The 11752-nt window shown below is 51.1% G+C and overlaps 1 protein-coding gene across 4 annotated transcripts in view; it reads left to right on the plus strand.

Annotated features, from left to right (window-relative positions):
• Window positions 1-11161, plus strand: part of LOC142560073 (phospholipid-transporting ATPase ABCA3-like) — a 46932-nt gene extending 35771 nt beyond the window's left edge. For 3 of the 4 annotated variants that reach the window (XM_075671867.1, XM_075671866.1, XM_075671868.1), the window contains 6 exons: window positions 343-481; window positions 3263-3605; window positions 5768-5893; window positions 6663-6802; window positions 8478-8616; window positions 9351-11161. In XM_075671867.1, coding sequence (XP_075527982.1) covers window positions 343-481; window positions 3263-3605; window positions 5768-5893; window positions 6663-6802; window positions 8478-8616; window positions 9351-10597 — 2134 coding nt within the window. In that variant the 3' untranslated portion in view covers window positions 10598-11161. The remainder of the gene's footprint in view (window positions 1-342; window positions 482-3262; window positions 3606-5767; window positions 5894-6662; window positions 6803-8477; window positions 8617-9350) is intronic. The other variant, XM_075671869.1, reaches the window with a different exon arrangement.
• The last annotated feature ends 591 nt before the right edge of the window (window positions 11162-11752 follow it).

Genomic DNA, 11752 nt, shown 5'->3' on the forward strand with positions numbered 1-11752 from the left:
CGGATACGCAATTCTAACTCGTCCAGATCAGTACCATGTTATGATATAAATAGCAAGTACTTTAGACGCGTTCCTATTGTCAGGAAATTCAACGGCCTTTCTCGAAGCTTCCACGATGGGATATCGAGCGAGATGACGACGCTCGGAACGTGGGATACGTTTTGCGCCCGGGCAAGCGATAATTCGGCGTTATCTCTTCAGTCTCGGCTGAAGCCATCAAGAAAGCTGTATCCGCGAGCAACCTTGGCGAAGGCTCTATAAATGTAGCACCAATACGTCCGTGGGCCCGACACAGGGCTCAAAATAAACTCTTGTAACAAAATGTGATGCGCTTGCGCGCAGGGTGACGCTGTGGTATAACGGCCAGAATCCTCACTCGGCGCTGTTGGCGCTCAATCTGCTGCACACGGCGGTGCTTCGCAACCTGACTGGTGACTATGACGCCACCATTCTGCTCACCAACACGCCAGACAACTTTCAGGTACGAAAAAAAAAAAAAAGAACGCGAGACGCGCTTGAAGAAAGACCAAACTGCGGCCGTCAATCGCTGGAAAGCAGTTCACCAAAACTTGTTAGGTCAAGCAGATAGGTAATGGACAATGCAACGTCACCTTGCCCCGAAGCCTATACTTGAGGAATCTTTCCGAATATTTCCTTCACATATCGAAGCACTGCGACTATAACGCCGGGTTCCTTGGAAACCCTATTGGAGTTCAAGCTGCGAGAGTCGCACTTGGCAGTCGGGTTTGGCGGGACATAATATCATTGCAACATAATAAAGGACAGTGCAACGAGCTGTTGAACGAAAAATGTTAGTCGCAACGTTAAGAGACTGCAAGACATCAGTTTGTATATTAAAGTGTAAACCGGGGTAGTGGATACTATAGCCGACATCAAGAGGAAGAAATAGAGCTGGGAAAGCCATGTAATATGTAGGGCACCAGAAGGAAGGAAGGAAGAAAGGAAGGAAGGAAGGGAAATGTGGAGAAGGAAAGGCAGGGAGGTTAACCAGTTTGCTAGCCTACACCTGGGAGCCGGATGGGGGGATGAAAGATGAGGAGGAGAGAGAGAGAGAGAACACATAACACAGCACACACATTGTCAGTTACAGTCCGTCACTCTTGCGCGGTACGTGACATCACTGCCACAGCCGCTTGTCTAAGCCCGTCTCTTTCAAAAACAGAACTAGTCCCTTCGTCGCCTTCAGCTGTGATGTCTTCTGTCAGCGACATGTGAAAGTAGTTGCAACTGACACTGATCTATTGTCAAGGTGCGCTAGAACGGACGCCAGGGACTGTCTCTGAACATTATGTACAGGACGGTCGCACAGAATGTGTTATAGCGTCTCCCCGCAAAGACATACATTGCAGTGGGCGTTGTCGGCCATTCGAATGCGAAATTAGTAAGATTTCGTGAAGGCCACCCTTAGCCATAAGCGATAAAGCAGAGTCGCCTCTCTTCGGCGGAGTCCATGCAGTTGGCATACAGAGATGCATCAAAGGGTGCAGGTCGTATTCACGATTGCTCCGGTTGGTCTGGCTGCTTGGTGTGCACCACAGAGAGAGCGTGATCTCCCGTGCAAGCACTTGAAGTCTGCTGGCTGCGTCGGACCGCGAAAGTGGTATGGCCTCTTCCTGTGTGTCTTCAAGAGTTGCCCGAGCGGCATTATCGGCGTTTTCGTTTGCTATGACGCCGCAGTGACTTGGCAGCCACTGAAACGTCACGTGGTGCCCTTTCTCATGTGATGTATGTAGTAGGCATCTAATATCGAATTCGAGTTGTTCGAAGTGCCCGCGACGCAGAGTTGATAGCACAGATTGTAGGGCTGCCTTTAAGTCACTGAAGATTGACCATTGTCGAGGTGGTTCCCGATTGACGAAACAAAGTGCAGTGCGAAGAGCAGCCAGTTCCGCAGACGTCGATGTCGTTGGGTGGTCAGTCCTAAAGCTGATGGTAGTAGCTTTTGCTGGGAACCATCACAGCACAGGACGAACACTGGATGTTTGTGGAACCATCAGTATCAATATGTACACTGTCCGCGTGCCTCTCGTGCAGACGAAGCAGAGACAGTTGTTTCAGCACAGGCGATGACAGCTCATACTTTTTCCCGATTCCTGGTACACTGAGGTGGACTGCGGGGCTGATAAGACACCAAGGGGGGCATCGATAGTTTAGATGCAGCGGTGAAGCCAGAAGGAAGTTAGTCGTTGTGCTTGACGATAGCTTTAGAGAATGATGCTTGGTGCCTGTCTGAAGCTAGCGTTGCAAGGTGGTGATAGAGGGCACGTGAAAAATGTCTCATGTGCGTTCTCAGGGCTTCCACCGTAATGTGAGTTTGCATTGGATGGTAGGGCACCAGAACATCCTACATGTAATATGCAGTGTGTCAGAAGCGCACCTAAACGAATATCGAATAATATTCGGATAGTTTTATAATAATGAGCACCCGTTCTAACCTTCGGTATTCACGTCCCATAGTATATGGACAACTTACCAAGTTTTTGTCATCTCACAGCACGGTTAATGAAGCGCTATCAAAAGCTGAAATGGAGCTTTAGGCAAAACACAAGCAGTTTATTCCCCTACCCAGGACTCACTGGTGATTGTTACTGATAGCTGTTTAGCCGAAAGAGTATCGTTCCTTAAGTGGCATACAGCGTGCTCCACTGCGTGCTTCACTTCAAGTGTTTCATGTCTGCCATGGCGGCCAGGATAGAATTTATCGCAGGGTTGGTGATCCTGATACATTCTGAAAGTATTCGAATCTACAAATAGGCGAGTATTTTGACGGGAATAGGTTTGGGCATGTTGGTAATTCATCGTCATAATGTACAGAATGCATAACGCAGTAAGAACAAGTGACCGGTCGAGTCAGGACAAGCGCCGACTCTCATTTGTTCATCCTGACTCGATCTGTCCTTTGTTCTTACTGCGCCCTGTATTCGTCACAACGCTGAGCACTCGATTAGAATGGGGGCAAACAGTCTATTCCGCATTCGAATCACCCCCCCCCCCCCCCCCCCCCGTTGTACGTAAGCGGTATAACAGTCGTGCGCCTTTACACCGATGTGTTTGGAGAAGTTCAAAATGATTCGTTACGCAAGTCTATTTATTGTAAAGGTCGCGTACTACAAAGCTCACAATAGAACCGGGGTGAAATTGTGCATTCGTTATAAAGGTCGTTTTGTTGTAGAGGCGTCCGTTGTAAAAGCGCTTGACTGTATGTAGAGCGCGAAAGAAACAAAAAGAAAACGCCGCGCAGAGCACGGAGACTGCGGACACGCTGCTCAGCTTCTTCCGCGAGTTCGAGGTGCACAGTGCGCGCCGCCAGAACTCCGGCTACGTGGTGCACGCGGTGGTTGTGCGCGTGCTGTGCGCCGTGTTCGTGCCCGCGGCGCTGTGCTACCACGCGGCGCACTTCGTGGTCACCGTGCTCGGCGAGCGCATGTCGGGCGCCAAGCACCTGCAGCTCATGACGGGTCTCGGAGGCGCCCTCTACTGGCTGGGGAACCTGCTCTTCGACGCCTGCCTGGGCGTCATCCACGCCGTCATCTTCACCGCGGCCACGGTGGCCTTCCGCACGTTCCTCGACTGGCAGTACATGAGTGAGTTGTGGGCACACACGCGCGCACGTGGCCTCGGAGATCCGGGGGGAGGGGGCACGCGCACTGAAGGTACCGGAGGGCACTGATATCGAAATCCCTTCCGAGCGAGTCGGCAAAGACGGAAATGAATTTGTGAAAGCCAGGGAAGCATTTGAGATATATCTTAATAAACGAAACAGTTTTTTTTCTTACTTGGACGAAGAGCGTACAGAGTTTCAAAAAGCACGAGGTTTAAAAGCCGCCAAGGGGAGAATAAATGAAAAGATGAGACTGGAGGGTTGGTGGCAAATGGTGGCAGGATAGATATGTCAGAGTACGAGGGGAATGTGTCCCATTGTTCCATGATAGCAACGCAAAACACCTCTCACCGCCTCCATAAAAAAGACGGCGTCCAGGGATGGAAGGCGGGAGAGGGGGCGAAGGAGGAGTGGACAAGCTAAGGGGGATAAAATGCAAAACGTATAGAGGCGAGTAAAAGGACGTTAGGGATCTGTGTGAAGGTCGACGGTTCCGCTAGGACTACAGGAAAATAAGGAACTGCCGATCACGTCCACGACAAGGCGACTCCGCCGGTCGCCCAAATACACATGGAAAGCTCTCTAAAGATGGAATGGAGGAGGGGGGAGGGGACGGGGCAATAGCCACTTAAACCTGTTTTCCATCTCAAAGCCTTTGTTTACTATGTTCCCATTCGGATTCTCTCTTTAGCGCTTCGTTCTACATTCAGATGATTTTAATGTTTCATAGTGGATGAACCCGTATGCATGCGAGAATAGAGCGACGAGTATGGTTGTCGGGCTCAGGGCGGCATTGACACCGGCGATTGAGAAACGCCGCGCCACCGACCCCGACTGGAGACCACGGAGCTAGACTCGTGACGGACGATGTCCACATCGGCGAGCGGAACCTTGCCGTCGTCATGCCCAAAATACTTGTGATCGGAGCCGCTGACGTCAGCTTGCACCGTCACGGCTGCGCAAAATAAGCGTAAGCGCATTTACCCTGACGCTTGCGCTGCTCCTAGACCCCTTATTGGTCCAGTAGTTTGGGACTCCAGTATCACGGGTAAAAAAAAAAATCGCAGTTCCGCCCGAAAGGCGAGGCACCGATTGCGATAGCAAATTAATTAGCTGTAAGAAGTAAGAATAGTAGTTTTATCGGCCCTATAAGCTTGTAAACATTCGCTTACTGACTAAATTAACAATGATAGAATGTGTAAGCGTGACTCAAAGACGACGTAGAAACATTCTATCACGAATACAAACCAACTAGCCCGTCAACGTGTTTTAACTAAATTAACCAGCACGGTGCCACGTGCGCAATTAAACACACACCACTCGATGACAGCGGAAACTGTCAGTGAAAACGCTGGAGTTGGGATTCGCGGCAGCAGCAGCGAGTCAACTGACCTCCGCGCATCTGTCGCTTCAACGTGTGCGAAACGTCGAAAGCACAGCGCATGCGAAGCTACCGGCACTACGCTAGCTACGCGCGCACTCTACCGACATCGCAGATCGCTTTGAAGATGATGCCCGCGCGAGCGCACACTTTAGCCACGTCGCAAACCGCTTTCAAGAAACGAGCGCCGGCAGTACGTCCCTACGGCGTCCGGGATTCGCGTGACCAACGCCATCGTAGACGCACCGGTTGTCTCCACTCTGCTTGGAGCGGCGGCCGAGGAGGACATCAAGGCAGCGTAGCAGCCGCCGGAGAAGAACGCCCCCTCCTCCCTCGCCTCACCCACCTGCCTCGCGCGCTACAGGAGAGGGCACACATCCGGGCCGCGTCCCTCGCTCGCGCACACTTAGATTGAACCTCGTTCGCCGGCTCCCTTTCACACGCTTTCTCTCATACGGAACCTCACGGCGACGGCGACTGCAGATATGCGCCTGGAGTGACCATATAATTGCTATCGCAATAAAAAAAAAGAAACTGGGTCACTGGGCGACATCGCGAGGTTGGTCGCTGTTCATCCAAGGCGAACATTTGCGGTCGACTTGGTCGCGCAATCTTTCCCGGTGCGAATGCTACTAGACGCTGCGTTGTAAAAGTTCAGGGCGTATGCGTGATTACGCGTTCCCGGGTCAATGCAGTATTGATGCTGCGCTTGCGCAGTCGACCACCAATATTTATTTTCTTCTTTTTTTTCTGTTTCATCGCAGATGCCATATTCATACTGTTTCTGGCGTACAGCTTGGTGGCCATAAACTTAGCCTATTTGGCGTCGTTCTGGTTCGAGAACGCTGCGAAGGCCTTCTACACCATGACAGCCGTGTACTTGAGTGTAGGTAAGTTCCCGTGTAGCTGGTGCTATTAAGCGTATCGCAAAGACATGAAGTTCGATGTTCTAATACGAACGATCCACACAATAGGAAAAAAGTGCGATTCGTATAGAGCAGCATCGAACCACACGACAGCTCACTTAGCCACTTACGTTGGGTGAACAAAGTATGCTCAGTGAATTTTTGCGTCCTAAGTGCGATAATGACGCCTTACTGAGACTCTGTTCTTCTGAAAATCGAGGGATCGGAAAAGTATTTATCATTCTCAGACGGAAGCATTTTGGTTGCCTCTTCAGTGAATGCCTTTTAATGGCGATTTTAAAGTGCATACAAGGCGGTGCAGCAGATATCTTTAATCCAAGCAATTCAGTGGGGGTAACCCTGCCGTTTCGATGAGGTGTTTAGACTCTTCGGAAATTTGCTGGAGGAGGTAGGTGCTGACTTTTCTTTTTTAAAGAAGGCGCTAGCAGACATCGCCCAAGACGGTGGACGCGCCCAGAGTTGCTGAAGCAAAATTCTGAATATAGCCTGTTGACATGTCGCATATTTTGTGTCTCCCTTTCTTAAACTTTTCTTTGTATTTTTTTGTATGTGTTTCTCTGTTTTGTTGACTGTACCCACTCCTGCACGGGCCCGAAGAGGGCCTACAGTATCTGTAAATAAATGAAATAAATAACGACAGGCGCAAAAAGCAGTCGACTGTACTGACCTCCTCCTCCCCCCCCCCCACCAACCACCACCACACACACCTCAAATGACCACCCATGCTATGCAGGAGTGCTGGGTGCCTTCATGGCTGCTGCCCTGGACATGGTGCAGTTCTCACGAAGAACGCAGAGCTTCCCATCGTGGTTCCTAGTGGCCTTGAGCCTATCAGTTCGCTGGGCACCCACGTACACTGTCGCCAGGGGTCTTGTAAGTGGCGTCACACACTTTCTACACGCGAGAGTTGCTCATCGAGGCATTGTCAACCATGCAGGCTTAAGACACGACTTCGCGGAATACGAAATAGAAGCGTCGCAGCATGGAGGAAAGAAAAAAAAACTAAACCGGTAGCGAGCATGACGTCAGCCAGCCATCCTCCAAAGCCTTTCCTTCGGGGCCAACCTGCAAGTCGCCTCTTAGGAAGTGGGCCCTCCCCCATGGTTGCAGGATATTTCAAGACATCGCTTCGATCGCAGTACTCTTAGTGACGTCCTGGTGACGATCGACCCTTGCCACCGCTCTAATGTCTCCCATACTCTCCGAGCATTCAGAGGCTAGAAATTACAGCTTGGACAACACCTGATAAGGGCATATTTACCATGGGCCTTTTACATTCTTTTTTATGACTAGGCTTCAAAAGCTTGACGTCACAACTCCTTCTGTATTGTTTTTCCTTCCTCCATGGTCGAAGTACAAAAGTGCTCGTGCTCTTGGGTTTGAATGCGAATTAAGGAGTTCCAGTGCAGTGAAATTTCTCTCGGACGCTTACACTATACCGTATCCCTCAACGTTCAGGAGCCGTTTTAAGTTGCATAGATCAATCAGTCGATAGAATCAGTAGCGCAGATATCGCCTATCTCGAAACTTCCTCCGTTGCTATCCAGATGATACAATATTAATCTCGTTCCACTATAGTCTGCGACAAGTAAGTGTACCACGCTTTCAAAAATGTTCCGCTTACTAGACAAAAGTTCAAACGCCCTTGAATGTCGGCTCTCCCTTCGGTGGAGCTTCTCCCACTTATATACTAAATAGCGTTTAGTTTCGTGTGACGTATATACCATGACGTGATGTTCTTACCCCGCCCTGTGTTCTCAAACCATCTTCGACTCGAAAATTTCTCCACTCCACCCACTTGAGCACAGCGCCACGCCTCCACTGAAGATGCTACATCTTCATTATAATTATTGAGAAGTTAAGACTACGGATCTAACTGGGCAGAACGCGGAAAAATATCTTGAGTATCTCCGAGCGATGGCACACAACATAACCTTGGTTCTGTCCAGCTGCGTAGCATTTACATATTTTTAAAGTTAGGCCCAAGTGAAACACCCTGTATTTAAACGTGTTTATTTCATGCTTGAAATGTCACACTGGCGCAAGAAAAACTAAACGAAAACCAAAACAGAAAGAGCGCCAACGCTCTTTGCTGCTCTTTCGGTCTTGGTTTAGGCTTCGCTTAGTTTTAACTTAGCTCTAGCTTAGTTTTCGCTTAGTTTTCAGCTTAGATCTTTTTTTTTTTTTTTGCACTAGTACCACATTTGAGGCATGAAACAACTAGACCAACGTCGCATTCTGATGTTTATTTCAGTGTACCCCGTCCTTAACATAGTAAACACATTCTGTCAAGCAGCTACTTTTGTTCTGAAAGAAGGAACTAATTGCCAGACACCGTTCTCCATCAGCACCTAGCTAGGACGCTAGATGACTTACGAAGGCATTTGAATAGGCGATATTACCAGAAACAAATGACAAAGAACGCGAGAAAATAGCGATACGCGACTCCACGGCCATTCGACGAGCAGGCACACAGACAGACTCGTTCATTATGAGCAGAACTGGTCCCCGACGCGTGAGCCTCGTACACGTCCCTCCCATTTCGCAGACCAAGCTGATCCTGCTTCGCAAGGAGAACCTGATCTGCTTGGAAAGAGGCCTCCTGCTGACGCTGTACTGCAAGAAGAAGGTCGCCGTCCAATTCACGCAGCGGTTGAAGGAGTGCTGCCCGCCACACGGAGGCCCCTGTACGTGAACGGCCGTGAATTTCTTTAGCATCCCGCCTTTTTTTTTTTTCGGCTACTGCCAGGTTAACTTCAAGCTCGATCAAAGCACGCTAATCCTGTACCACAATGAGCATCCGCGAATTCCAGACTAAGTACCCAGCATGTCAAGCTTAGAGATGTGAGAAAGGTTTAACGGTGGGTTTGTGTTTGTTTGTTTGATTTTTTGATGAATTTCCACATCGCACACGGTGGAAATAGAGAAAAGATCCTAGCAACATCTTGACGGGCTTTAACCCCACTTCCGGATTATTGTGATAATCTCCCAGCAAGAAACCAGTTCGTATAGTCTTGCGAACCAAATACGTGAACCACAGACAAAATGCGGATGTGCGCCTCTGTGACTGCACAGAGTGCATAGCGACCACGACGGCTACACGCGTGAATTGGTCGAGTTCGGGCAAAGGCGAATATGCTTGTAGTGCAACAACGAATGACACCCAGCGCTAGATAAGTTATTACTTGAGCTCGCCGATAAAAACCTACATAAGCGCATATGCGGTACAGCCATTTGCGGTAAGACACTTTCTGTAGGTTTTTTTTTTGTTTTGTTTTTAGAAACGCTTCGCGGTCCTGGCAATACATAAACGAAAATACAAGTAACATGTCGGACCACACGTCAGTTGATTCATGGCCTGGTCGGTAACGCTAATCTTTTAGCGGAACCTCTGCCTAAACTCTTACGACCTCTGCCGCAGCGTCCAGCAACCTGCAGCCACTCAGTCCCGGCCTGCGCACGGGCTTCCTAGAGGTGTTCGCGCTGCTGCTCGAGGGCTGCGTTTGCTTCGCCCTGGTCAGCTTCCTCGACTCGGACCTGCTTCAACGCCTCTGGTCGCGCTTTCAGGGCCACGAGCCGCCGCCCGCTTACAGGGGCGACGCCCACCTAGAAAGCACCGTCGACCCCGACGTCGTCCGGGAGGCGCGCCTGGTCGACGACGTCTACAACCAGCGCGGCTTCGACAAGCAAGCGCTCCTCGTGCGAGGCCTGAGCAAGGCGTACGGCTTCTTCCAGCCGCGCTTCGCCGTCGACAACGTCAGCTTCGCGGTCCGCAGTGGCGAATGCCTCGGACTCGTCGGCGCCTTGGGAACCGGCAAGTCCACGCTGCTGGGCGTGCTGGGCGGTGAGCTGTTCCCGACGGCCGGCGACGCCTACATGAGCGCCGGCACGTCGCTCACGCACAGCTACCGCCAGTGGATGCAGGACGTCGGCTACGTGCCCTACGGCTGGGGACTCCTGGACACGCTCACGGGACGAGAGATGGCCTGCCTGCTGGCCGTGCTCCGGGGAGTTCACGACGCGCCCCGAGCCACCGCGTGCGCGTTGCAGGCCGTCGAGCTCGCCGATCCCGACGCGCCCATCGCGTCGTACGGAGCGGGCGCGAGGACGCAGCTCTCCCTGGCGCTGGCCCTGATGGCCTACCCGAAGCTGTACCTGCTGGACCTTCCGGATCTGGACGCGCCGTCGCGCCTCGTGGTCCGCCGGGTGCTGGACACGCTGCGTGCGGGCGCCAGCGTGGTGCTCACGTGCGAACACCTGCAGCACTACGCGGAGGTCTGCGACCGCATCGCCATTCTGGTGGCCGGTCGCATCGAGTGCATCGGCTCGGTGAAGGAGCTCACCGACAAGTACTGCCGGGGCACCACCATCGCCGTGTACACGTTTCCCGACCGCAAGTACGACTTGGAGCACCAGCGCTTCATCGTCATGGACATGCTGGAACACTTCCCGAACGCCACGCTGGTGCGCTGCTACGAGGGCCTGCTGGAATTTCGGCTCTCCACGCCGAGCGGCGGGATCCAGATGAACCTGTGCGAGATGTTCGACCGGCTGCTCTACCTCAAGCGCAAGCACAAGTTTCACATCTTTTACGTCAGCGAAACCACGCTGGACCAGATATTCGTCAGCCTCAGCCGAAAGCACGCCGGTCTCACGACTCACAGCTAAGATTGAAGGTCGCACAACACGGGGAGGCTGGTATATGCGAAGATGCCCACGATAACGCGGCGTATATATATGTTGCGTAATAAAACATTACCATGATACAAAAGCAAAATTACGTTCTGGTTGTTTCCAATTCGTTTAGCTATCTTGACTCATATAGCATGATGTATATTGGAGCATTGGGAACATTTATTTCTGAAGGTACGCTAGGTCAACCAGCGCTGAAACTTTTGCTCGTTCAGCGCCGTAAGCCTAGAGGGTGGTGGAAGCAGTATTCAGTAGCACATGCTGCCGATGTCTCGCCACCAAATTTACTGCTTATCTCGAACATCTGTCCAGCTCTTGACATGTCTACAGGCATGTCTACAGGAACCGGCGAGCTAGAACGCATAGAGAGCATGCACTCCTCGCAACGCGCATGGCGCATGAAGAGCTCGGCTGGCCCAACCACGGAGAAGCGAACCAACAGGCGGAAAGCGACCGCTAGTTTCGTTTTCAAGTTCCGCGACGCCCAGAGCGGACGGCTGTCTATAATAAAATTCTACAAAGTAAAATGTGTCAATTGTGCTTGCCGATGCAATGTATTTGTAATTAATGAAATAATAAACATTTTGTGCGTGAAAGAAAGAAAGCACTTTTCCTTTCCTTCACCCGAGTCTGTCGGTTACGGCGGAACAGCGACGACTGACGGCTGCCCAGCTCAGCTGGTTTAAGCGCGCGCGTATTCATTTGGCTTTGGCGACAATTTGGGCTTTCAGTGGTAGACCGAACAAGGAAAAATTCGGAACGATGTGCGTTAACTGAGCTGTCGAGAAGCGGCCGAGGCAGACGAGACGATCACACGACTATGGTCGGGGAATCGACACCATGTGCGGCTCTGTGGTGTACGCCAGCTTTTACCGATTCCCCAGTGAGGACAGGTGAGCTTTCTGCAAGCGTATAATTTTCGTCCATTTTTCGCGCAAGTCGAGGAAACCATGAACAACCTGCCGTAGCTCTGTGCCAGTGCTTGGTAAAAGCTCAGTTTAATGTACAGTACGTCCGATCAGCTTGCGTTAACTTGATTCATGCTTAGCGTTGTAATAATTTCTCGACCCCCTGCGGTGACGGGCCAGATCGAAAAAAAAAATCCCAGCTCTGACCATTCATTGTGTGGTA

The sequence above is a fragment of the Dermacentor variabilis genome, chromosome 10, assembly GCF_050947875.1.
Source record: "Dermacentor variabilis isolate Ectoservices chromosome 10, ASM5094787v1, whole genome shotgun sequence".
NCBI lineage: Eukaryota > Metazoa > Arthropoda > Arachnida > Ixodida > Ixodidae > Dermacentor > Dermacentor variabilis.